A 27170-nucleotide genomic window follows, 5' to 3' on the forward strand; every position below is an offset into this window, starting at 1 on the left:
TATTTACACTGATGGCTCGAAAACATCGTTAGGTGTAGGGAGTGCCTATCTACATCTACATCTACATTGATACTCCGCAAGCCACCCAACGGTGTGTGGCGGAGGGCACTTTACGTGCCACTGTCATTACCTCCCTTTCCTGTTCCAGTCGCGTATGGTTCGCGGGAAGAACGACTGTCTGAAAGCCTCCGTGCGCGCTCTAATCTCTCTAATTTTACATTCGTGATCTCCTCGGGAAGTATAAGTAGGGGGAAGCAATATATTCAATACCTCATCCAGAAACGCACCCTCTCGAAACCTGGCGAGCAAGCTACACCGCGATGCAGAGCGCCTCTCTTGCAGAGTCTGCCACTTGAGTTTATTAAACATCTCCGTAACGCTATCACGGTTACCAAATAACCCAGTGACGAAACGCGCCGCTCTTCTTTGGATCTTCTCTATCTCCTCCGTCAACCCGACCTGGTACGGATCCCACACTGATGAGCAATACTCAAGTATAGGTCGAACGAGTGTTTTGTAAGCCACCTCCTTTGTTGATGGACTACATTTTCTAAGCACTCTCCCAATGAATCTCAACCTGGTACCCGCCTTACCAACAATTAGTTTTATATGATCATTCCACTTCAAATCGTTCCGTACGCATACTCCCAGATATTTTACAGAGGTAACTGCTACCAGTGTTTGTTCCGCTATCATATAATCATACAATAAAGGATCCTTCTTTCTATGTATTCGCAATAGATTACATTTGTCTATGTTAAGGGTCAGTTGCCACTCCCTGCACCAAGTGCCTATCCGCTGCAGATCTTCCTGTATTTCGCTACAATTTTCTAATGCAGCAACTTCTCTGTATACTACAGCATCATCCGCGAAAAGCCGCATGGAACTTCCGACACTATCTACTAAGTCATTTATATATATTGTGAAAAGCAATGGTCCCATAACACTCCCCTGTGGCACGCCAGAGGTTACTTTAACGTCTGTAGACGTCTCTCCATTGATAACAACATGCTGTGTTCTGTTTGCTAAAAACTCTTCAATCCAGCCACACAGCTGGTCTGATATTCCGTAGGCTCTTACTTTGTTTATCAGGCGACAGTGCGGAACTGTATCGAACGCCTTCCGGAAGTCAAGAAAAATAGCATCTACCTGGGAGCCTGTATCTAATATTTTCTGGGCCTCATGAACAAATAAGGCGAGTTGGGTCTCACACGATCGCTGTTTCCGGAATCCATGTTGATTCCTACATAGTAGATTCTGGGTTTCCAGAAATGACATGATACGCGAGCAAAAAACATGTTCTAAAATTCTACAAGAGATCGACGTAAGAGATATAGGTCTATAGTTTTGCGCATCTGCTCGACGACCCTTCTTGAAGACTGGGACTATCTGTGCTCTTTTCCAATCATTTGGAACCCTCCGTTCCTCTAGAGACTTGCGGTACACGGCTGTTAGAAGGGGGGCAAGTTCTTTCGCGTACTCTGTGTAGAATCGAATTGGTATCCCGTCAGGTCCAGTGGACTTTCCTCTATTGAGTGATTCCAGTTGCTTTTCTATTCCTTGGACACTTATTTCGATGTCAGCCATTTTTTCGTTTGTGCGAGGATTTAGAGAAGGAACTGCAGTGCGGTCTTCCTCTGTGAAACAGCTTTGGAAAAAGGTGTTTAGTATTTCAGCTTTACGCGTGTCATCCTCTGTTTCAATGCCATCATCATCCCGTAGTGTCTGGATATGCTGTTTCGAGCCACTTACTGATTTAACGTAAGACCAGAACTTCCTAGGATTTTCTGTCAAGTCGGTACATAGAATTTTACTTTCGAATCCAATGAACGCTTCACGCGTAGCCCTCCTTACGCTAACTTTGACATCGTTTAGCTTCAGTTTGTCTGAGAGGTTGTGGCTGCGTTTAAACTTGGAGTGGAGCTCTCTTTGCTTTCGCAGTAGTTTCCTAACTTTGTTGTTGTACCACGGTGGGTTTTTCCCGTCCCTCACAGTTTTACTCGGCACGTACCTGTCTAAAACACATTTTACGATTGCCTTGAACTTTTTCCATAAACACTCAACATTGTCAGTGTCGGAACAGAAATTTTCGTTTTGATCTGTTAGGTAGTCTGAAATCTGCCTTCTATTACTCTTGCTAAAAAGATAAACCTTCCTCCCTTTTTTTATATTCCTATTAACTTCCATATTCAGGGATGCTGCAACAGCCTTATGATCACTGATTCCCTGTTCTGTACATACAGAGTCAAAAAGTTCGGGTCTGTTTGTTATCAGTAGGTCCAAGATGTTATCTCCACGAGTCGGTTCTCTGTTTAATTGCTCGAGGTAATTTTCGGATAGTGCACTCAGTATAATGTCACTCGATGCTCTGTCCCTACAACCCGTCCTAAACATCTGAGTGTCCCAGTCTATATCTGGTAAATTGAAATCTCCACCTAAGACTATAACATGCTGGGAAAATTTATGTGAAATGTATTCCAAATTTTCTCTCAGTTGTTCTGCCACTAATGCTGCTGAGTCGGGAGGTCGGTAAAAGGAGCCAATTATTAACCTAGTTCGGTTGTTTAGTGTAACCTCCACCCATAATAATTCACAGGAACTATCCACTTCTACTTCACTACAGGATAAACTACTACTAACAGCGATGAACACTCCACCACCGGTTGCATGCAATCTATCCTTTCTAAACACCGTGTGTACCTTTGTAAAAATTTCGGCAGAATTTATCTCTGGCTTAAGCCAGCTTTCTGTACCTATAACGATTTCAGCTTCGGTGCTTTCTATCAGCGCTTGAAGTTCCGGTACTTTACCAACGCAGCTTCGACAGTTGACAATTACAATACCGATTGCTGCTTGGTCCCCGCATGTCCTGACTTTGCCCCGCACCCGTTGAGGCTGTTGCCCTTTCTGTACTTGCCCAAGGCCATCTAACCTAAAAAACCGCCCAGCCCACGCCACACAACCCCTGCTACCCGTGTAGCCGCTTGTTGCGTGTAGTGGACTCCTGACCTATCCAGCGGAACCCGAAACCCCACCACCCTATGGCGCAAGTCGAGGAATCTGCAGCCCACACGGTCGCAGAACCGTCTCAGCCTCTGATTCAGACCCTCCACTCGGCTCTGTACCAAAGGTCCGCAGTCAGTCCTGTCGACGATGCTGCAGATGGTGAGCTCTGCTTTCATCCCGCTAGCGAGACTGGCAGTCTTCACCAAATCAGATAGCCGCCGGAAGCCAGAGAGGATTTCCTCCGATCCATAGCGACACACATCATTGGTGCCGACATGAGCGGCCACCTGCAGATGGGTGCACCCTGTACCCTTCATGGCATCCGGAAGGACCCTTTCCACATCTGGAATGACTCCCCCCGGTATGCACACGGAGTGCACATTGGTTTTCTTCCCCTCTCTTGCTGCCATTTCCCTAAGGGGCCCCATTACGCACCTGACGTTGGAGCTCCCAACTACCAGTAAGCCCACCCTCTGCGACTGCCCGGATCTTGCAGACTGAGGGGCAACCTCTGGAACAGGACAAGCAGCCATGTCAGGCCGAAGATCAGTATCAGCCTGAGACAGAGCCTGAAACCGGTTCGTCAGACAAACTGGAGAGGCTTTCCGTTCAGCCCTCCGGAATGTCTTTCGCCCCCTGCCACACCTTGAAACGACCTCCCACTCTACCACAGGTGAGGGATCAGCCTCAATGCGGGCAGTATCCCGGGCAACCACAGTCGTAGTCCGATCAGGGGATGCGTGGGACGAGCTGGCCGTCCCCGACAAACCCCCATCCCGACCCCCACAGTGATGCCCATTGGCAACAGCCTCAAGCTGTGTGACCGAAGCCAACACTGCCTGAAGCTGGGAGCGAAGGGATGCCAACTCAGCCTGCATCCGTACACAGCAGTTGCAGTCCCTATCCATGCTAAAAACTGTTTTGCTAAGAACGTCTGAACTAATCTTCAGAGAGCGCAAACAAATCGACAAAATTTAAACGGTTATTAAAATACAAGATTGCCTAGTAAATGCAGTAATGCTGCTACTTGCGCACTGCTGACACTGCTCGGCGGCGGAAGGAGACTAAGCGAAATTACACTATTCAGGTACTAAAACACGATGCTACACTCTCAAATACTATAATACGCCCGAAATTTATGAATTAAACAATGCAAGAACTAAAAACAGGCAAAGAAATTAAGAGTTAAACTATGTAACAAATGAGTGAGCTAGGAGTATACGACTTGCTGCTCAGCTGCTTATCCAACGGCGGCAGGGAGCACACTGACTGCGACCAACCGACACTGGCCGTTCAAAACAAAACAGTAGACAAACGACTACGCGAATTTACACTATTCAGGTACTAAAACGCGATGCTACAACTCTCAAATACTATAATACGCTCGAAATTTATGAATTAAACAATGCAAGTACCAAAAACACGCAAAGAAATTAAGAATTAAACTATGTAACAAATGAGTGAGCTAGGAGTATACGACTTGCTGCTGCAGCTGCTTATCCAACGGCGGCAGGGAGCACACTAACTGCGACCAACCGACACTGGCCGTTCAAAACAAAACAGTAGACAAACGACTACGCGAATTTACACTATTCAGGTACAAAAACGCGATGCTACAACTCTCAAATACTATAATACGCCCGAAATTTATGAATTACACAATGCAAGTACCAAAAACACGCAAAGAAATTAAGAATTAAACTATGTAACAAATGAGTGAGCTAGGAGTATACGACTTGCTGCTGCAGCTGCTTATCCAACGGCGGCAGGGAGCACACTATATTGTTGGCGACACCCCAAATCAATTTCGGCTTCCCGTCCAGTGTTCGGTTTATACTGCAGAGCTTCACGCTGTTCTCCAGGCTGTCCACTACATCCGCCGCCATCAGCGGATACAGTATGTTATCTGCTCAGATTCTCTCAGCTCTCTCCTCAGTCTCCAAGCTCTTTACCCTGTCCACCCTCTGGTCCACTGGATTCAGGACTGTCTGCGCTTGCTCCACCTGGGGGGTAAGAGTGATTTCAGGTGTGCCGCAGGGGAGTGTCGTAGGACCGTTGCTATTCACAATATATATATAAATGACCTTGTGGATAACATCAGAAGTTCACTGAGGCTTTTTGTGGATGATGCTGTAGTATATCCAGAGGTTGTAACAATGGAAAATTGTACTGCAATACTGGAGGATCTGCAATGAATTGACGCATGGTGCAGGGAATGGCAATTGAATCTCAATGTAGACAATTGTAATGTGCTGCGAATACATAGAAGGAAAGATACTTTATCATTTAGCTACAATATAACAGGTCAGCAACTGGAAGCAGTTATTTTCATAAGTTATCTGCGAGTAGGCATTAGAAGTGATTTACAATGGAATGACCATATGAAATTAATCGTCAGTAATGCAGATGCCAGACTGAGATTCATTGGAAGAATCTTAAGGAAATGCAGTCTGAAAACAAAGGAAGTAGGTTACAGTACACTTGTTTGCCCACTGCTTGAATACTGCTCACCAGTGGGGGATCCGTACCAGATAGGGTTGATAGAAGAGTTAGAGAAGATCCAACAGAGAGCAGCACGCTTCGTTATAGGATCATTTAGTAATTGCGAAAGCATTATGGAGATGATAGATAAACTCCAGTGGAAGACTCTGCAAGAGAGACGCTCAGTAGCTCGGTACGGGCTTTTGTTGAAGTTTCGAGAACACACCTTCACCGAGGAGTCAAGCAGTAGATTGCTCCCTCCTACGTATACCTTATGAAGAGACCATCAAAATCACAGAGATTAGAACCCACACAGAGGAATACCAACAATCTTTCTTTCCACGAACAACACGAGACTGAAATAGAAGGGGAAACCGATAGAGGTACTCAAGGTACCCTCCGCCACACACCGTCCATTGGCTTGTGGAGTATGAATGTACATGTAGATAATGAAATATCTCCGAGAGTGGAAGTCTTTGGCATTGTTATGGTTGTAATATTGCCGTCTTTGTATACATACCTCCACGTGATGAAACTTCTCAGTGTGTGATTGGTGCTTTACAGTATGAAAAAAGCCACTGCAGCTCGTTCTATACTACAAAAGCTTCTTTTATCTAATTCTTCAAACAGAGCATTTTAGCTTTATACCGACAGCTGTTGGCTAATTGTATACTGTCTGGTACAGGTAGTTGAGTTGGACAGAATTAAGTATCAGAGTTCATGTATTCAGATACATTTTGGGAGTGGCTAAAGAAGTATTCTGTTTGGAAATTTTCAGTTTCCTGCCTGCTATCTGCTGGCAGCCTGTTCTAGGCTTTTGTCTCAGAATATAAAGCTACATTCTGAACCACAGAGAGGGATGCATAGTCTACATGGGACTTATTTCTGATAGTAGTATTGTGGATTGCTGCTTTCATTCTAAATTCATCTAATATTAACCATGAATACCACTAGCAAGTATGTGTATTGGCTGGTAAGAGTAAGAATCCCTAGGACACTGGACAGGCTTCTGCAAGATGCTCAGTTACAAACTTACACAATATTCTAATTGTACACTTCTATAGAATAAACACTTCTTTCACCTTAGCTGCACTGCCCCAGAAGTCTTCGGCATAGGACAGAATTGAGTGAAAGTATGGTCACAATTTTGCCTGCCAGTCAACATAGTGCATGAGATTTCTGCTGTGCAAGGCAGGCAGAATTGAGCCTTTTACTTAATTTATCCAGTTACTTACATTGGTCCTACTTCTGTTAGGTGAATGTTAATATCATCTTATACATCATCTGTACTAACTCTGGAGACCAAAATTATCTGTTGGGCAGGATGAGTCAGCTCAAATACTTCCAGAGCCATTTAAGATATTGTAGTTCCATTTTCGCTCAGATGAATTGTGAAAGAGTCCTCACTAAATGACATGCAATCTCTTGTAATAGCTGTGTTAATAACAGAGATGCCAGTAAAAACTTAGCTAATTTGAATGGAACAGTAGTAATTTGTTGCCAGGCTCATAGTTCTAAAAAAGAGAAATTCTGTGGCATTTCACTTTTCAAAATCTAATTACTTGTCTGAGTAATCATAGTATTTAGAGTTCAGGAACTATCTGTTTTGAACATGACGCTGATTGCAGGCTTATGCGGAAGTCCATGATTTCAGACCCAAATAAAGAAATACCTCACACCATATAAAGAGAAACCAGAGTATTGCACCACTATGATACTGGTGTGAAAGGTGAACAAAGAAAATGTAACTTTCATTCTGTCTGCATCATTTTTGTGTGTGGAGTGCTGAGGTAATTTGAAATAACAGGTAAATGTCTTTCAAACACAAAATAAAAAGTGTATGTTGCTATTTTATGGAGAATGTAGAATGGCAGTGGAATACTACACAGAGAGTGAGGAGCAAGCCTGCCATGAGCAGAATGATCAAAACAGATGTTCTGACTGCTGTTACTCATAAGCCATATGTTAGCTCCGGAGAAGCTGCATGTGTCTCTGGAATATGTCAGCTTAGCGTTGTACACATTTTGTATGCAGACAGCTTCAAACTGTATCATATGTCATTTCACCTGCAAATAAACCAATGCATTTGCAGAAGATATGTGGATTCTGTCACTCGGTTTCTAATGTGACATTAGGGGACAATGGGTTCTTTCTTCAAAGAATTCTCTTTACCGATGGAGCTACCTTTACAAATCAGTGCATAAGAAATGTGCGCTATTAGGCTATTGAGAATCCTCAGTGCTGAAACAGGTTGAATATCAGAGGTAGTGAGGTGTGTATGTTTGGTCCAGAATTAGTGAAGACTGCATGATTGGTCCTTACTTAATAGGAAAAACCTTAAAAGCTTAGAGATACATATAATTTCTTGCCAAAGTGCTGCTGGCTATCCTAGAGGTAACATAACTTGAAATATGTAGATGTATGTGGCACCAACACAACAGGTGCCCGGCTCACTACTCACCTATGGTTAGGTGAATATTCATACAGGTCTAGTGATCTCTGGATAATACGTGAAGGCATCAATTGGTCAGCATATGGGCTTAATTTGACACCACTGTAAATTTTTCTCTGGGGTAAACTCAAAGATAAAAGCTATGTACAAGTTCCAACAACCCAAGAGGATTTAAAACAGCATTTTTGCAGTGTGTCTAATTATATTAAAGGAACCTGTTCAGTCTATACAGAAGTCCTTGCGCCAGCAACTGCAAACATGTATGGCAATAGACAGTGGTCATTTCAAACACTTGATGATATAAATGGAGTTTTAAGAAAGTTTTTATAACCACATCCTTTTGTGATTTCCATTTTGTTGTCATTGCTGATGTAATTTTGCATTGTAAGCGTCGTGTGGTAATTTAATGATTCATTCATATTCCTGCCTGCTGTGGGCAGCATCTGTGGGGCTGACTTCTGCCACAGCAGAACACGCAAGCAAGAGCAATATAGTTGCTCTGCAGCTGCATGGCAGGACATGGAGCAGCATGCTATTACAACGAGGAATCTGGTATATGGGAGTGAACCAGCAACACCGACTTGGAACTGGCATCAAGGGTTCATGGACAACGGAAGAGATGATTCTGTGTACAGCACCAGGCCCATGCATGGTGCATCAACTGAGCTTGTTTATGTCCTGGCGTGACTGGCCCAGTTAGTCGACCAGTGATAGCATCGCCATGTAGATAAATGACGGGGAATCTGCTGTCATCAGGTGGAGACTCTATGAAACAAAAGAGTATCAAGACAGTCAGCAGTATTCGAATACAGGTAGCAACTTTCTAAGAGAGCAACCAGCTGTATGAGATGGAGGAAGTCGTGGGGCAAAGCAGTGTGGCAGCCTGATAGATTTGCAGTGTGGACTTGGGGTGGCTTGCTGTGTACATGGGCTACTGTCTATGGTGGAGCAGCAGACAGTGCTTGCTTTGTGGATCCAGGGAATAAGGCAAAGCAAGATTCAAGTTGCAGTAGTTACAGTGTTGTTTGACTAAGACAGTTAAATGAGATTGTGACAGTTTTGATCAGTGTAATCTTTGTAGTGAAGACAACTGTGTCTGGCTTGGCCAATTTAAGTCATGAAAGGGATCGCATTGTAATTATAGTGAGACCGTAGTGGGATGTAGTGTATAAGTTGAGAACCTGTATTTTGTAATTGTATTGTCTGTACTGACTGTCACCATCCTGCTGTTTTCATTTATTTTGTGTAGCCAAGATTAACCTGTTTTGGTGTGTTTTGTTACTTACATTCTGTTCTCTTGTTAACTGTGCATTTAGTATTAGTTAGTGTCTGTTTTTGGTTGGGTGTATTTCAGATTTTTGTCCTGGGAAAAGGTTGATTATTGTGTGCTTTCTTTATCTATTTTACTTTTGTTGTATTATTTGTGGTGTATTATTTTGTGCCTCATTTATTGTATGACGTCTCTTAGAAAAGCATCTGACCTTAAGCCGGTAAAAAAACTGGCTTACCTAGAGCAGTGGACACCTAATCACCCTCAAAGTAATTCACTTGGGACTCTACACATTTCTCCCAGTGGTGCCGTCATTGTTGGAAGCATGCTGAAAAAAGACTCTTTCAGAATGGAGTTTAGCTTGGCTGGCCTTGCTGCCACTATGTCCTCTCTTGTCTGAAATGATGTTCCTTTCAGTGAGCTCTTGAGTTTGGGGAACAGCCAGAAGTTGCAAGGGCCCATATCAGAAGAGTAAGAAGCCTGTTGAAGCACAGGAATCTGGTTTTTACCGAAAATATCCGAATCAGGTGCAAAGAATGTGCTGGAGAATTGTTGTGATTCAGGTGCCAGTATCTTGTTGACTGCAAGTCTGGTCTCTTGTCCCATACACCATCACATAGGCAATGGAGGACATTCCTGTAATACTGTTTAGTGGTAGATTGACCCTGTGCTGCATACTCATTGTGTACCATGCAGTGGCACTGAAAGAAAGCAGTCAGCATCACTTTGATGTGGCTGCGCAGTTGATGGGCCTTCTTTGGTCTTGGTGACGAGGAATGCTTCCACTGTGATGACTGGGATTTGGTTTCTGTATCATACCCATACACTCAGGAATCTCTACCAGTGATTACAGTGTTCACAAAGTCAGAATCACTGTGGCACCCAGCTTGTCCTGTGAGACTTCAAAGCAAAGTTGCTGTTGCTCTGCCATCAGCAGCTTACACTCTCTTCATGACCAAACCTTCAGTCACAATGGAAAGTGCTGATGCCTACCTCTTCTGCAATTTCCCTGATGGTCACACGACAGTCCCACATCACCACAGTGTTCACTTTGGCAATGACCTGGTCATTTCAGCCAACAGGAGCACAGCTCGCTCTCCAGCAATGTGCAGCTGTCTTTAAACTGGTTGTACCACTCCTTAATATATGTGATGCCCATATCATTGTCACCAAAAGCTGTCTGATTCTTCTGAATGGTTTACACCTGCCTGTCACTCAGTTTCAGGGAAAATTTGATGCAATAGCGGTACTCCAGTCATTCCGACATTTCCCTTGGAATGAAAAACCAACACGAGCACTACACACTATCTCGCTCAACTGGTGTATGCCAGCAACTGACTGTCGACAGGCAGGAAAAAATTCGCATGTGCATGTGAAGGTTCAAGATCAGCTTATGCAAGCATGCTAGATTCAAATCCATCAGATTCTCACTCAAGAAAAGAAAATTAAAGGAGGGAGGGTGGGGGGGGGGGGGGGGGGAGAGAGAGAGAGAGAGAGAGAGAGAGAGAGAGAGAGAGGGGGGGGGGGGGAGGGGGGGGTTGGACATTTTTCTAACAGACCTTGTAAGGTTGAAGAAATAGAAAGGGGTAGTAGATAATTATATCATGTGCTTTATTATGAGAGATATCAGGTTTTTGCATTTTGATAATTTAGCACTGAATGCTTAGTTTGTGTCATCTTGTGTGTTTGCTCATAGTTGTTGAAATTGATTAATAAACTTCTTTAAATACTGTTACGGATTTACACCGACAAAACCTCCAGCCATTTTCCACTCCCACCATTTTCTGCTCCACAGTGTGTATCTTGATATTAAATTCTTAGCTCAAAGCTGTTATTAAACAGTCTCTACTCTTCGATTCTGTGTTTTACAAATCCTTTCATTTTTTATCGTGCTCCTTTCTTTCAAGGGAATTGGCAGAAATATGAGCAGAACTGTTATCATAGTTAACTGGTGAATCATCCTTAGATACCATATCCTTTGCCTTCTGGTTGATGTGCCGGTCTAGGCATATGTTGCCAAGTGTTTTATTCTCTTGACACTGTTAGGCTGGAGTGCCCCACCAGCCTGGTGCAACAGTTTTGTATAACATCCTCATAATAGGCAGATCAGTTTCGTGTATAAAACAGATAACTCTTATTATAATTTCTCTAAAACTAATCAGATTTTGTAAAGAGAGATGCCATTGAATCTGTATGATTTAGTACTATGAAACTAGCAGCAGAAATTACTGTAGTTCCACCTGAAAAAATGAAGTTGATTCTGATCTCTGCAAGTAATATAGCTATATGAATGTTAGTGAGAAATTTTCATCATTCTTTTGGGTGGAAACAAAATTATATCTTAAACTGATCAGGAAACAAGATGAACAGCTTATCTTAATGATCTTGTATAATATGCCTTTCTTCATTTTTGGTTCTTAATATTCATCATCATATTTTCAACTTTCTGTGCCATTTTCATTGCTCATTTTGTGGGCATATTTGCTTTGGACAATCTCCGTGTGAAGTATTTTCTTGCCTACAAATTATTAAATAAGTGAAATTTCACATTTCCAACTAACTGGATCCAAGTGTAAGAATGAAACAGAATTTGGTTCCGGAAAAAAAAGTAAATGAGTCAATGGAACTTCTGTGTTTTGTACAACTATTTACATATCTACTAATCTTAAGATTTGCAAACTTTACCAGCTACATCTGTCTTAACTTACATAATTTTTTATTCTGCTTCTATGGTAGTAAATGCTGTCAATTCTATAATTGTCTCTTCTTTTTTATTTGCAGCATGATTGTGGTCTGTACACGAAAGAACTGGTGTATCCAATATTGGCCTGCTTCACTGACTCAGATCTGAGAGTGCGTTACTATGCCTGTGAATCATTGTACAATGTTGTCAAAGTGGCTCGAGGTTCAGTTCTTATCCATTTCTCTGACATTTTTAGTGCTCTCAGTAAGCTAGCAGCTGATCCAGACCAAAATGTGAAGAATGGATCAGAACTGTTGGACAGACTTATGAAGGTAAGCAATATTCCAAATTAGTTTATTTGTGTGTTATTTGGGGACATCTGTAGTTCTTTATACATTTCCTGCCAGGTGATTCTGTAATAGTTATGAGAAAGTAAGCAGGAGGTATAAAATACCTCTTTTTCCATAGTAATCAGTTATTGTTGTTTCATTGTATTCATTAAGCAGTGAATGTGATATGCACGTACAATGAACCATGGACCTTGCCAAAGTGGGGTAGCTTGTATGCCTCAACGATACAGATTTCTGTACCATAGATGCAGCCACAATCTGTGAAGAGGCCAGACTAACCTTTGATTCCTGACGAGTACAGCAGTCTTTTGAGTAGTTGGAGGGACAACAGTCTGAATGATTGACTGTTTTGGCCTTGTACCATTATCCAGAAGGCCTTGCTCAGATGCTGTGAACAGTTGAAAGCAAGGGAAACTACAGCCGTTATTTTTCTCTGTGGCATGTAGCTCTACTGTGTGTCTTATATGTCATGATACTGTCTTCAGTATAATATTCCTGATGTAAAATAGTCCCCTGTTTATGTCTCTTGGTAGGGGGTACTCAGGTGTATGTTATTAGCAGTGAAAACAAGACTGGTGTTCTACATGTCAGAGTGGGAATATTAAACCCCTTAAACAGGTAGGTAGAGTAGATAATTTAAAAAAGAGAGGTGGCTAAGTTGAAGTGCTATATAGTGAGAACTGAAGAAGTGCAATGGCAGGAAAAACAGAAATTCTGTTTAAGTGAGTACAGAGTTATCAACAAAACCTCAATGGGAATAATCCAGGAGTGGGTCTAATAATGAGTAAGAAAATAATAATATGGGTAAGCTTCTGTGAACAGCATAATGAATACATTATTGCAGCCAAGACAGACACAAAGCCAACACACACACCATAATAGTACAATTTTATATGCACAATAGTTTGCAGAGGAAGAAGAGATTGAATGTATGTATGATGTAAGGATAAAAGTAGTTATTCATATAGTTAAGGGAAATGAAAATTTGTGATGGGGGACTGGAATTCAGTTGTAGAGAAAAAGAAGGGAAGGAAAATTAATACTGGAAATAGACTGCGAGAAAGGAGTGAAAGGGGAAGCTACCTGATAGAATTTTGCTTGGAACACAATTCAATCATCATAAACATTTGGCTTATGAATCATGAAAGAAAGCTGTATACTTGGAGGAGACCTGGAGACACCAGAAGGTTTTGGATAGATTATACACTGAAGCACCAAAGAAACTAGTATAGGCCTGCATATTCAAATACAGAGATATGTAAACAAGCAGAATAAAGTGCTGCTGTCAGCAATGCCTATATAAGACAACAAGTGTCTGGCACAGTTGTTAGATTGGTCACTGCTGCTATAATGGCAGGTTATCAAGATTTAAGTGAGTTTGAACGTGATGTTATAGTCGGTGCACTAGTGAAAGGACACAGCAAGTCTGAGATAGTGATGAAGTGGGTATTTTCCCGTACAACCATTTCATGTGAGTGTACCATGAATATCAGGAACCCGGAAAAACATTAAGTCTCCAACATCACTGCAGCAGGAAAAAGATCCTGCAAGAACGGGACCAACGATGACTGAAAAGAATCATTCAGCGTGATAGAAGTGCAATCCTTCTGCAAATTGCTGCAGATTTCAATGATGGCCCATCAGCATGTGTCAGGGTGTGAACAATTCAATGCAACATCATTGATATGGGCTTTTGGAGCCAAAGTCCCCTTGTGTACCCTTGATGACAGCACAACACAAAGCTTTACATCTCATCTGGATCCATCAACACCGACATTGGACTGTTGATGATTGGAAACATGTTGCATGGTCGGACGAGTCTCGCTTCAAATTGTATTGAGTGTATGGGTATGGAGACCTCATGAATCCATGGACCCTGAATGTCAGTAGGGGACTGTTAAAGCTGGTGGAGGCTCTGTAATGGTGCGGAGCGTGTGCAGTTGGAGTGATGTGGGAACCCTGATACGTCTAGATAAAACTCTGACAGGTGACACACAAGCATCCTGTCTGACCACCTGCATGAATTCTGACTGACGTGGGCAATTCGAGCAGGATGATGTGACACCCCACACATCCAGGATTGCTGTAGAGTGGCTCCAGGAGCACTCTTCAGAGTTTAAACAGTTCTGCTAGCCACCAAACTAGCACTACTTCATAGTCAAGTCCATGCCACATCATGTTGCGGCACTTCTGTGTGCTTGTGGGGGGCCCTACATGATATTAGGCAGGTGTACCAGTTTCTTTGGCTCTTCAGTGTATAATGCCAAGACAGAGATATTGCAAAATTGCGAGGCAGATGTAGACTCTGACGATAATTTATTGGTTATAAACTGCACATAACTGAATTACAGAACAATGGGAAGTTATGGAGGTGGGTCCTGGACAAATTGAAAGAACCAAATGTAGTTGTGAGTTTCAAAGGGAGAATTAGGTGGTGATTGACTGAAATAGGGGGAGGGAATAATGTAGAAGACAAATGGGTAGGTGTGAGAGATGAAATAGTTAAGACATCAGAGAATCAAATAGGCAAAAAGACAAAGCCACCAGACTTTTGCCTCATGGGGCGAAGTCACTAGGTACACAATTGGCAGGCTGGAAAGGGCAGAAGGAATACTTCCATGAAGACTTCATACCTCCCTCCAATCAGCCAACATCTGAGTCTTCCTCTGCAAATCGGAAAGGCTCCAAGAAGTCAAACAAAGGCAAACAGTCTTCTCCTTCACCGACTCGGAGGTCCTCTTCGATGGTGTCACCACGTGATACCCTCACCCGGCCGAGTCCTGTGTCTCCAATGTGCACCACCAAACATTTTTCTACCCTGGGCTCCAAGGCTGACAGAAGGAGAAAGCCAATGCTTCTGTAGACCACATGGAGCACGATCCTCCTGCCTCTGTGTGTGCTCTGGAGCAGCGAGTCTTCAAAAGCTGGCACTTGGCAGCCTTCTGGAAACAAAAATGCTTCCTCACAACTGCTCTTAGCTCTCGTCCATTTTGATCTTCCCCCCAAGGACAGCATTCCATTCCTGGGGGAATCGTGCTGCTCATACAGGATGACATTCATAGTCAACCTATCTTCCTGACTACCCACCTTCAAGCTGTTGCAGTTTGCCTTTTCCTTCCTCACTTGACCTTTTCCCATTGCACCATTTACATCCCTCCATCATTCAATGTCACCAGGGCAGACTTCCTCCAGCTTATTGGGCAGCTAGTTTACCCGTTTCTGCTGCTTGGTGGCTTTAATGTGCTCCATCCCCTTTGGGCTTCTCCCAGAACCTGTCAGAGTGCTGCCCTCTTGGCTGCCTTCTCAATCAACTTAACCTCTTCTGCCTTAAAACAGGAGCACCCACGTTCCTTTCAGATTCCACGCACACCTATTCCCATTTGAGTGTAACCTTCTGCACTACCCTGCTTGCCCATCATCTCAAGTGGTCTGTTCTCTCTGACACATACTCGAGCGACCATTTCCCATGTGCTATCCGTTTACTGACTCCTACCCCACCTATGTGCACACCCAGATGGCAGCTTACAAAGGCTGACTGGAGACTTTACTCCTCCCCAATGACCTTCAACATACATTTTCCCAATTGTGATGACCATGTAGAATATCTTACAAACGTTATCGTTATTGCCACAGAACATTCAAGTCCTCAAACTTCCTCTTTACCACACCTTGTCCCAGTCCCTTGAGGGATTGAGGTGTGCCGTGACACAGTTTGCATGTGGAGACATTCTCTCCATGTTTTTAACCCTCCTCCTACAATGGCAAACTGCATTCATAATAAACAATTTTGTGCACTGTGTCATTGCTTTCTTCAGGATAACAAAGAAAGATTTCATTCACTAATTCTTTTAACAGTTCAACTCTCTTCCATTGTGTGGGCCGACCTCCGACAGCTCTCTTGGACCAAGATCCATTCCCCAACTTCCGGCTGACAGTAGCTGACGATGTCATCGAACATGCGGATTCTGCCTTGTTGGACACGTTTATTAAACCTGTAATGGCCTGTCTCTCATCAATCGTCTGCAGCTCCCTTTTCATTGACAATTTTGCCATCTATTGCAGTTCTCCATGAACCTGTCTCATTGAGCAGTGTCTTCAGTGGTGTCTCAAAGGTCTTTACTCGTGGACCATCGACAATGGCTTTCATTTTTCCAGTGACAAAACTGTTAGTATGAATGTCTGGTGGCGCAGTTGGTTTCTTCCACCATCTTTACATGTTGGGCCTGTTGCTCTTCCGTTCATTGAAACTACAAAATTTATGGGGCTCATGCTCAATAGGAAACTTTCTTGGTCCTCCAACGTGTCTTACCTGGCAGCCCACTGTACCCGGTACCTCAATTTCCCACGTCCACAATGGTACTTTCTGGGGAGCAGATCGAACCACCCTCCTCTGTTTGTATCGGTCCCTTGTTTGTTTGAAACTAGACCATGGGTGTTTTGTTTATGCATCTGTACACCCATCCCTCTTACCCTGTCTCAATACTTTCCACCATTGTGGCATCAGTTTGGCCACTGGCGCCTTTTACATTAGCCCGGTTGAGAGTCTGTATGCCGAAGCTGCTGAACTACTGCTGTCCTACCGCTGTGACTTTGTCCTCAGCAGATATGTGTGCCGTGTGTCTGCAATGCATGGGCACCCATCCTAAGCCGCCTCCTTTGATGACTCCTTTCATCACCAGTGTGGGGCACGTCCCTCTTCTCTGTTACCTCCTGGAGTTTGCTATTTGCTCTTACTCTGGCAGCTTAACTTTACACTACCTGCAACCTTCCTGCTTGGTGTAAACCCTTCACCATCCTGGCTTCGCGCAGCATCCCATGTTCACCTTGGCCTTCGTTTGCTTCCTAAGGACATTACTCCAGCCTCACTCTATCACCTTCAGTTTCATGACGTTCACACAGAACTTCATGTTAGTTCCTTTGTGTACACATAGGGCTTCCAGACTGATTGGGGTGTTGGGTGTGCCTTCATCATTGGCAATGACGTTTTACAGTATCGGCTTCCTAAACACTGCTGAGTAGTTACAGCAGAGCTCTTTGCCATGTTTCAGGCCACGCAGTACATCCAGTGACACAGGCTTTTCAGTTGCATCATGTGCTCTGACTCTCTCAGTGCCCTTCGAAGCTTCGTGTGCTGTATACCGTCTATCCCTTAGTGCAATGGGTCCAGGACAGGTGTCACTCACTCACCCTTGATGGAGCCACAGTGATGTTCATGTGGGTTCCTGGTCGCGTTGGTCTGACAGGATACGAGGCCGCTAATGCTGCTGCCAAGGCTGCAGTCCTCGTACCTTAGCCCGCTAGTTTTTTCATTTCCTACAATGATCTCTGTGTTGCCACCTGTCAGAAAGTGGTGTCGCATTGGCACCATTACTGGTCTTCCCTTCATGGGAAAAAGCTCCAGGTCATTAAGCCTCTCCGAGCAGCTTGGACGACCCTCTCTTGGCCCTCTCGCCATAAGGAGATCATTTTAGTTAGGTTGCGTATTGGGCATTCTCTTTTTAGTCATCGCCATTTGTTAAGTGTTGCTCCCTCACCACTTTGTACTCATTGCACTCAATCCTTAACTGTCCACCATATACTGATGCAATGGCCTTTTTTTAACCATTTACATTCTCGTTTGTGTATACCATCTGAGTTATCGGCCATTTTAGCGCACCTTGCACAGGCTGTTGCCCATGTTTTAGTTTTAATCCATCGTAACAATATGGTGAAGGCCATTTAAATTCTAGTTCAACACCTACGTTTCTCTACGGCGTATCTTACAGATCTTTCTCCATATCCCTGTTTTCAACTGTCTTCTCTTCCATCAGTTGGGATTAACATGTAGTCGTTTTTACCTCCTCTCCTTGTCTTCATGGTCTACAGTTCTGATGTGGCCCGTGTCTCCCTAGATGTTTTTGCACCCTAAAACAGAACAAAACAAACAACTGCAGAAGGGGAAGTATGTACATTAATAGTGACAAAATGTGAAGACAGTTTATGTTTGATAAATTTTAATCCCACACATTCTCTCCGCCACACATAACTAAGCATCTATCTCAAATGTGTAACATTTGTTTATATTTTTTAATATGTGCACCAACTTTTATTGTAAACTAACTCATGTTTTCTGTTGTTAATTTGGTAGGATATTGTGACAGAAAGTGCCTCATTCGACCTTGTAGCCTTTGTGCCTGTGTTAAGGGATATGATGTACACAAAAAACACATTTACGAGGCAGTTCGTTATTTCTTGGGTGTCAGCTCTGTATGCAGTTCCTGACATTGATCTCATTCCATTTTTACCAGAAATATTGGATGGTTTATTTCGAATTTTGGAAGATCCTACACAGGAAATTAAAAAAATGTAGGTATATACTTACAGATTTCTTGTAGAAGGATGATTTAGCGTATGATAGTACTATTGTTTCAAATTAAGTATCCTCCTTCTGTTTCAGTGTAACTTTAACTGCCATTTTTAGATTAATATTGACTGTGATGGCACATACAATATTCTGTTACAACTTTTTATTCCATACAGGTGTGTGATTGATTTTGGAATTTATTACTTTCTTCTGAAGGCTTTATGATCTATTTCTTTGGCCGCATCTGCTTCAGTTTTTCACATAGCAATTAACATGAAATTAATTATGGCTGCAATCAACGATATTTGTTCTTCCCAAAGGACAAGACTGTGAGAAAGAAGGTAATTAGTATTTTATTTAGTTACAAACTGTTTTTAAATGCTTTTCACGATGCTTTTCACAATGCTACCTTTCAAAATGTGTATATTTACACTGTATGGTTGTAAACACAGTTCTTATTAGCTTTTTGCTAGAAGGGAAAAACTGAGGCAGATAATCAAAAGAAAGTTATTGTATTTGTAAGTTGTAATTTTATTGTGAAATTTGTCTGAATAAGTTTAGCAACTAGTTACATGCAGCCCATTAGTCAAAGGATGAATGGTGTATGAATTGATAGACATCAAGGAAAGCAGCATTGACTGAAATGCCTTATCAAAATTGAACATTAGCATATGTAATATGTAACATTTTTGACATAGGTCGATGAGAACAGATATTTTAACAACTTGGCAAATGTTACCATATGAAAATACGAGAACAACCATAGAAATATAAAAACAAAATACCACTTTATCAATGTGTGATTAAAAACGCAAAAATTGTGCAATAAAAAAGAAAAATTAGCATTTGCTGCATACTTTTCACTACCAACCACAGAAGCAACCATAAAAATCAGTGTTGAACTCACAGATGTTCAACCAAGCATTGTCACACATCACAGAGGTTGTATTTGTCCTCGTATCACAAGAGAATCCACTGTGGTGACCTTACAAACTATATGTGATAATGGAAGACTGGAGAGATTGAAAAATGTTTCTACATGAGCTATTAAATTTATGTGAAATGATATTGAAAGCTTTTTGGCATATCAAATGAGGAAAAAAGTCATGGAACATGCTCAAGATAAGGAGAAACAGACAAAAAGTGTATGGTTTTTGTAAATTTAATGTGTTAACGTAAGGACAGAGTATATGAAATGAAGTGCATTACAAGGTGAAATTAAAGAGAGAATGCTTGATCCAACTTCTAAAAATAATTTGTTATCTTTTTAGATAATGAGAATGGGTTGTTGGCCAGTATTTACCTAAAGAAGTGAAATGTTCAGTATTTTCAATAGACACATACATGCTGTTTCACAATTCATGTTACATACTTCTAGCAGTTGCAGAGGGGATTTAGTAGATCAAGTTTTACATAGGAACCCATGTCCAGCGATGTCATCCAACAATGCTACAGAGTGCCAAAGTTATCACCTGTAAAAGTAAGTGATGCCACGATAATGGAGAACGATAAATTTATCAGTTTGAGGTAAGGGTTCCTGTACCAGAAATGAACGATTCAAAAGTTATAAGCAGAAAACTGTTCTGATACCTCTGACAGTAGAATACACATACTGGTATTGTTTTAGCTAACATTGTAAGGTAAACAACTTTTAGAGCTGGTAGTGTGGACCAAAACAAGAAAAAAATGTCCAGTAAACATTGGTTCTAAATGCATACTTTAATAGCTATGAGTACTTGTTCAATAGAGATGTTTCACAGTAACAAAGATGAACAAGTGCTCGTAGCTCCTCAGGCATGTATTTTGGAGCTGATATTTACTAGACATTTTTCCTTGTTTTGGTCCAGACTATTGCCTCTGAAAGTTACCTATCCTACAATCCTAGCAGCAACACTACTAGTACCAGTATGTGTATTTCACCGTCAGATGTATCAGTAGGTTTTTGCTTGTAACTTTAGACTCTTTCATTTCTGGTGCAGGGACCTTTACATCAGATTGATACATTTATCATTCTCCATCACCTTAGAAAGTGTAACATCATCACGGAATCACCCTGTGTGTATGCATACATTTATAAGTGCCAGCAACTATGACTTTGACACTCTGTAGTGTCACAGGTTGACGTTTGTGGACATGGGTTCCTATCTAAAATGTGATCTACTAAGTCCCGTATGTAACGTGAATTGTGAAACACCTTCCTTAGTCAGATGGGCCCCCCTCACCCTGGGACCTGAGAGCCCTACCATTCCTTTATAACCTTGTTGTACCAGTCCTCCTCTCCTGACTAAGGAAGGAAGCATTAGACATGAAAACAGGGAAGTAGATCATTTTTCTTTTATTTGTGTTAATCGGCAATACTACGCATTTTGCTTCCTGAATTCAGGTAATGGCCAACAATTCTGCCTTATAATTTCTTACTTCTATAGATTGAATTTTCTTTTGTAGAAAGATACATGAGCAGCAGTTTTTCTAAAAATGTTTGTTAAAGCAGAGCATTTGTTGTTGTTGGTCAGGAAAGAACAATGTACACTGATAAGCAAAGCATAGCTGATTGATGAGATGGATGTGTAGCGTAAGAGGCTAATAAAATAGAAGCTAACAAAAAGATTGGCTGGTAAATGTACTTCAACATAAATTACCTCTAAGATCTAATGTCATCATAGATTTATTTGAAAATGTATGGTTACATTTAATAAGTCATATATTATGTAGTTTAGTGTAGTTATTTGTATTTCCATGGATCTTAATATTTTCTTCTTGCTGTGGTACGGGCTGACAATGTTTTACAATTACAAACTTATCAGTGCAAACTATGAAGAGTCATTCCATGTCAAGTCAGCATAGTGATACTACTCCCTGTCTTAGATTTAGATGAAACTTGGCAAAAAGGTAGCCTACATATAGATCAATAAAAACGTGCAATTTTATTAAAATACCTCCCCCCCCCCCCCTCCCCATGAACCATGGACCTTGCCGTTGGTGGGGAGGCTTGCGTGCCTCAGCGATACAGATAGCCGTACCATAGGTGCAACCACAACAGAGGGGTATCTGTTGAGAGGCCAGACAAACACGTGGTTCCTGAAGAGGGACAGCAGCCTTTTCAGTAGTTGCAGGGGCAACAGTCTGGATGATTGACTGATCTGGCCTTGTAACGCTAACCAAAACAGCCTTCCTGTGCTGGTACTGCGAACGGTTGAAAGCAAGGGGAAACTACAGCCGTAATTTTTCCCGAGGGCATGCAGCTTTACTGTATTAATGATGATGGCGTCCCCTTGGGTAACATATTCCGGAGGTAAAATAGTCCCCCATTCGGATCTCCGGGGCAGGGACTACTCAGGAGGACGTCGTTATCACGAGAAAGAAAACTGGCGTTCTACGGATCGGAGCGTGGAATGTCAGATCCCTTAATCGGGCAGGTAAGTTAGAAAATTTAAAAAGGGAAATGGATAGGTTAAAGGTAGATATTGTGGGAATAAGCAAAGTTCGGTGGCAGGAGGAACAAGACTTTTGGTCAGGCAAATACAGGGTTATAAATACAAAGTCAAATAGGGGTAATGCAGGAGTAGGTTTAATAATGAATAAAAAAAATAGGAATGTGGGTAAGCTACTACAAACAGCATAGTGAACGCATTATTGTGGCCAAGATAGACACGAAGCCCACACCTACTACAGTAGTACAGGTTTATATGCCAACTAGCTCTGTAGATGATGAAAAAATTGAACAAATGTATGACGAAATAAAAGAAATTATTCAGATAGTGAAGGGAGACGAAAATTTAATAGTCATGGGTGACTGGAATTCGGTAGTAGGAAAAGGGAGAGAAGGAAACGTAGTAGGTGAATATGGATTGGGGCTAAGAAATGAAAGAGGAAGCCGCCTGGTAGAATTTTGCACAGAGCACAACTTAATCATAGGTAACGCTTGGTTCAGGAATCGTAAAAGAAGGTTGTATACATGGAAGAATGCTGGAGATACTAAAAGGTATCAGATAGATTATATAATGGTAAGACAGAGATTTAGGAACCAGGTTTTAAATTGTAAGACATTTCCAGGGGCAGGTGTGGACTCTGACCACAATCTATTGGTTATGTGCTGTAGATTAAAACTGAAGAAACTGCAAAAAGGTGGGAATTTAAGGAGATGGGACCTGCATAAACTGACTAAACCAGAGGTTGTACAGAGTTTCAGGGAGAGCGTAAGGGAACAAATGGCAGGAATGGGGGAAAGAAATACACTAGAAGAAGAATGGGTAGCTTTGAGGGATGAAGTAGTGAAGGCAGCAGAGGATCAAGTAGGTAAAGAGACTAGGGCTAGTAGAAATCCTTGGGTAACAGAAAAAATATTGAATATAATTGATGAAAGGAGAAAATATAAAACTGTAGTACATGAAGCAGGCAAAAAGCAATACAAAAGTCTCAAAAATGAGATTGACAGGAAGTGCAAAATGGCTAAGCAGGCATGGCTGGAGGACAAATGTAAGGATGTAGAGGCTTATCTCACTAGGGGTAAGATAGATACTGCCTACAGGAAAATTAAAGAGACCTTTGGAGAAAAGAGAACAACTTGTATGAATATCAAGAGCTCACATGGAAACCCAGTTCTAAACAAAGAAGGGAAAGCAGAAAGGTGGAAGGAGTATATAGACGACCTCTACAAGGGTAATGTACTTGAGGGCAATATTATGGAAATGGAAGAGGATGTAGATGAAGATGAAATGGGAGATACGATACTGCGTGAAGAGTTTGACAGAGCACTGAAAGACCTGAGTCGAAACAAGGCCCTCGGAGTAGACAACATTCCATTGGAACTACTGACGGCCTTGGGAGAGCCATTCCTGACAAAACTCTACCATCTGGTGAGCAAGATGTATGAGACAGGCGAAATACCCTCAGACTTCAAGAAGAATATAATAATCCCAATCCCAAAGAAAGCAGATGCTGACAGATGTGAAAATTACCGAACAATCAGTTTAATAAGTCACAGATGCAAAATACTAACGCAATTTCTTTACAGACGAATGGAAATACTGGCAGAAGCCAACCTCGGGGAAGATCAGTTTGGATTCCATAGAAATATTGGAACACTTGAGGCAATACTGACCCTACGACTTATCTTAGAAGAAACATTAAGGAAAGGCAAACCTATGTTTCTAGCATTTGTAGACTTAGAGAAAGCTTTTGACAATGTTGACTGGAATACTCTTTCAAATTCTGAAGGCGGCAGGGGTAAAATACAGGGAGCGAAAGACTATTTGCAATTTGTAAAGACACCAGATGGCAGTTAGTCGAGGGACATGAAGGGGAAGCAGTGGTTGGGAAGGGAGTGAGACAGGGTTGTAGCCTCTCCCCGATGTTATTCAATCTGTATATCGAGCAAGCAGTGAAGGAAACAAAAGAAAAATTCGGGATAGGTATTAAAATCCATGGAGAAGAAGTAATAACGTTGAGGTACGCCGATGACATTGTGATTCTGTCAGAGACGGCAAAGGACTTGGAAGAGCAGTTGAACGGAATGGACAGTGCCTTGAAAGGAGGGTATAAGATGAACATCAACAAAAGCAGAACGAGGATAATGGAATGTAGTCGAATTAAATCTGGTGATGCTGGGGGAATTAGATTAGGAAATGAGACACTTAAAGTAGTAAAGGGGTTTTGCTATTTGGGGAGCAAAATAACTGATGATGGTCGAAGTAGAGGGGATTTAAAATGTAGACTGGCAATGGGAAGGAAAGCATTTCTGAAGAAGAGATTTTTGTTAACATCGAGTATAGATTTAAATGTCAGGAAGTCGTTTCTGAAAGTATTTGTATGGAGTGTAGCCATGTATGGAAGTGAAACATGTACGATAAATAGTTTAGACAAGAAGAGAATAGAAGCTTTCGAAATATGGTACTACAGAAGAATGCTGAAAATTAGGTGGGTAGATCACATAAGTAATGAGGAGGTACTGAATAGGATTGAGGAGAAGAGGAGTTTGTGGCACAACTTGACTAGAAGAAGGTATCGGTTGGTAGGACATGTTCTGAGGCATCAAGGGATCACCAATTTAGTATTGGAGGGCAGCGTGGAGGGTAAAAATCGTAGAGGGAGACCAAGAGATGAATACACCAAGCAGATTAAGAAGGATGTAGGTTGCATTAGGTACGGGGAGATGAAGAAGCTTGCACAGGATACAGTAGCATGTATAGCTGCATCAAACCAGTCTCAGGACGGAAGACCACAACAACAACAACAACAACAACAACCTATTTTGAAAATGTGAAGTTGTCAAAAATCGCCAAAAAAAAGTCCCCTGTCACCTTTTCAAATTGCTGTAGCAACTCTCCTAACTAAGCTAAAATTACTGGTCACATGTCATTTTGCTACACTTCTCATGAGCTTTCCTATGACACACAACACACTATGAGTTTGAGGTGAAAATTGTTATCAAAAAGCGTCTTCAAAATTTTCAAAAAATTATGTACAACACTTCACATTGTTGTTAACTATTCCGTAAGTATGAAAGTTGAACTGTTGTGGGTTCACACCTTTGTAAAATTTCACTAAAAAAATGACTTTTGTAAAATAGATAGAGTTAAGCAGAAATAAACACAACTTTATTCTTGATTTATTTGTGTACACATTGAAATTTGCTGTTAACACATACATACGGCATGTCACTTGCGAAACCTTGTACAAACCGCACTTGTTTTCACTTCTTTTTAATTTATTCATTTGCCTCATTTGTTTTCATAGTATCATTCCTAGGAATTTGATATATTCTTCCTGTTGGTGTTACTGGGTTTACTTGATAAAGAACATCATTTACAGATACCCATAGGAGATTAGGTTTTGTAGGATATGCATAATGCAGTGAGGGGCCAGCTGGGTGAAGGAAAGTAACTTCAACTTTACTAAGACCTTTGCCGTGTATTAAAACGTAGAACATAACCTAACCACCATTTCTCTCAAAGCCAGTTTGTTTTGTTTTCTACCCCCCCCCCCCCCCTCCCCCCAGCTGCAAAAGTCTGTACAAATATGGTCCGCCTCCGTAGCGTAGCGGTAGCATTACTTCCTACCATGCAGGGGGCCTGGGTTCGATTCCTGGCAAGGGACTGGGTGTTGTGTGTCCATCATCATCATTTTCATCATCACTGGCTCGCAAGTCGCCGATGTAGCATCAACTAAAAAGGACTTGCAATCTGGTGGCCGAACTCCCCCGAATTGGGAATCCCAGCCAACAATGCCATACGATCATTTCATTTTTTTTGTACAAATATTTTTGATGTACGATATGCTATCAGTATAAAGGCTTGTAACCTCTGCATCCTGTTGATGACAACAGCTTGAGTAAGGTGCTCTTGTAGGAATCTTTCAGTTTGAATGTATTCCTCTTGTGTCGAAAATTCAGTGTGTACAGATGTAATATTTTTAACAGCCCAATCAAAAATTTCTTGTAGAGTAAGACTTTGGTTATCATACAGTCTCTGCAGACTTGCATTTATTGCTAACCTCTTAACAGTGCCACCAACAAGATCGTAAGTTTCTTTTCCATGAGCAGAGGCAAAAAAAATGCCATTCTGTTTACGTGCCAGAACATTTGTTTTGGAAACATAAGTTTAAAAAATTCTTTTTATTCTTGTACTGGGCTGCACATCCATCTGAAAAGTTTTATATCTTCTGTACATCAGTCAGAAATTCAGATTTTTTTTAAAACTGAATTAGCTTTCTTTGAAAACAATAGCCTGCTATGTCTTTATGCTCTAGACAGTTAGAAAGTATGACATAGCTCATATGCTCTCTTTTACTCCCTCCTTTGTAATACACTACCAGGGAGTAGTCACGTGACCAATGAAAACTCTGGGTCTCATCTCGGATCATGAAACTATAGTTCCCAGAGAAGTCACATGTAACAAAATATTCACTCTCATTCAAATTTTCCGTGACTTTACTTACAAAAGAGCTTTGCTGCTTAGCTAGAAAACCATGGAGTATCACTGTGGTCAGCTTTTCAGAAAATAATTCAATGAACTCCGATGATATTCTACGTTGTTTCTAAGTTACTCTGTCTACTGAAACCCACTGTCAAAAAGTGATATTTTTGACCATAGTATTACCAAATGCATTTGTAGTGTTCTTTGTATTGGGGCACTTCCTAGGCAAGAACTATTTTCCCATAACACAATGAATTTACGCTGGGTTGCACAGCACTTTTGCCACACAGTGTTTGTAAGAAGCCAATTCCCCATTATCTACATACTGAGCTTAGCATTTTCTATCATGAATAGTTGTAATAAACAATTAGCTTTTGTAATCCCAATTTTTATTTCTTACACATACTCAAAACATTTAATAATTAATGCTATCAGATTACAACTGTATTAAAAAACTTATATTTTTAATAGTTCTAATAAAATAATCACTCATCATAGTCACTAGTTCATCTTAAACATATTACAAATAAATCTCTGAAAAACAAAAACTTATTGATGGGTAATTTTTGCATAAATGTACAAGCTTTACAAAAACATAATTTTAAGTATTTTCTAATTTTTAAAAAGGTGTGAACCCATGACAGTCCCACTTTTGTGCATAGGGACTTAGTT

General features: G+C 41.5%; 1 protein-coding gene across 1 annotated transcript in view; it reads left to right on the plus strand.

The window, feature by feature from the left end:
- LOC126483641 (protein VAC14 homolog) overlaps positions 1-27170 on the plus strand; it is a 120186-nt gene that overhangs the window by 17918 nt on the left and 75098 nt on the right. Inside the window, exons 3-4 of the mRNA XM_050106698.1 lie at positions 11991-12224; positions 18370-18587. Coding sequence (XP_049962655.1) covers positions 11991-12224; positions 18370-18587 — 452 coding nt within the window. The remainder of the gene's footprint in view (positions 1-11990; positions 12225-18369; positions 18588-27170) is intronic.

This window comes from Schistocerca serialis, chromosome 6, assembly GCF_023864345.2.
Source record: "Schistocerca serialis cubense isolate TAMUIC-IGC-003099 chromosome 6, iqSchSeri2.2, whole genome shotgun sequence".
Classification (NCBI taxonomy): Eukaryota; Metazoa; Arthropoda; class Insecta; order Orthoptera; family Acrididae; genus Schistocerca; species Schistocerca serialis.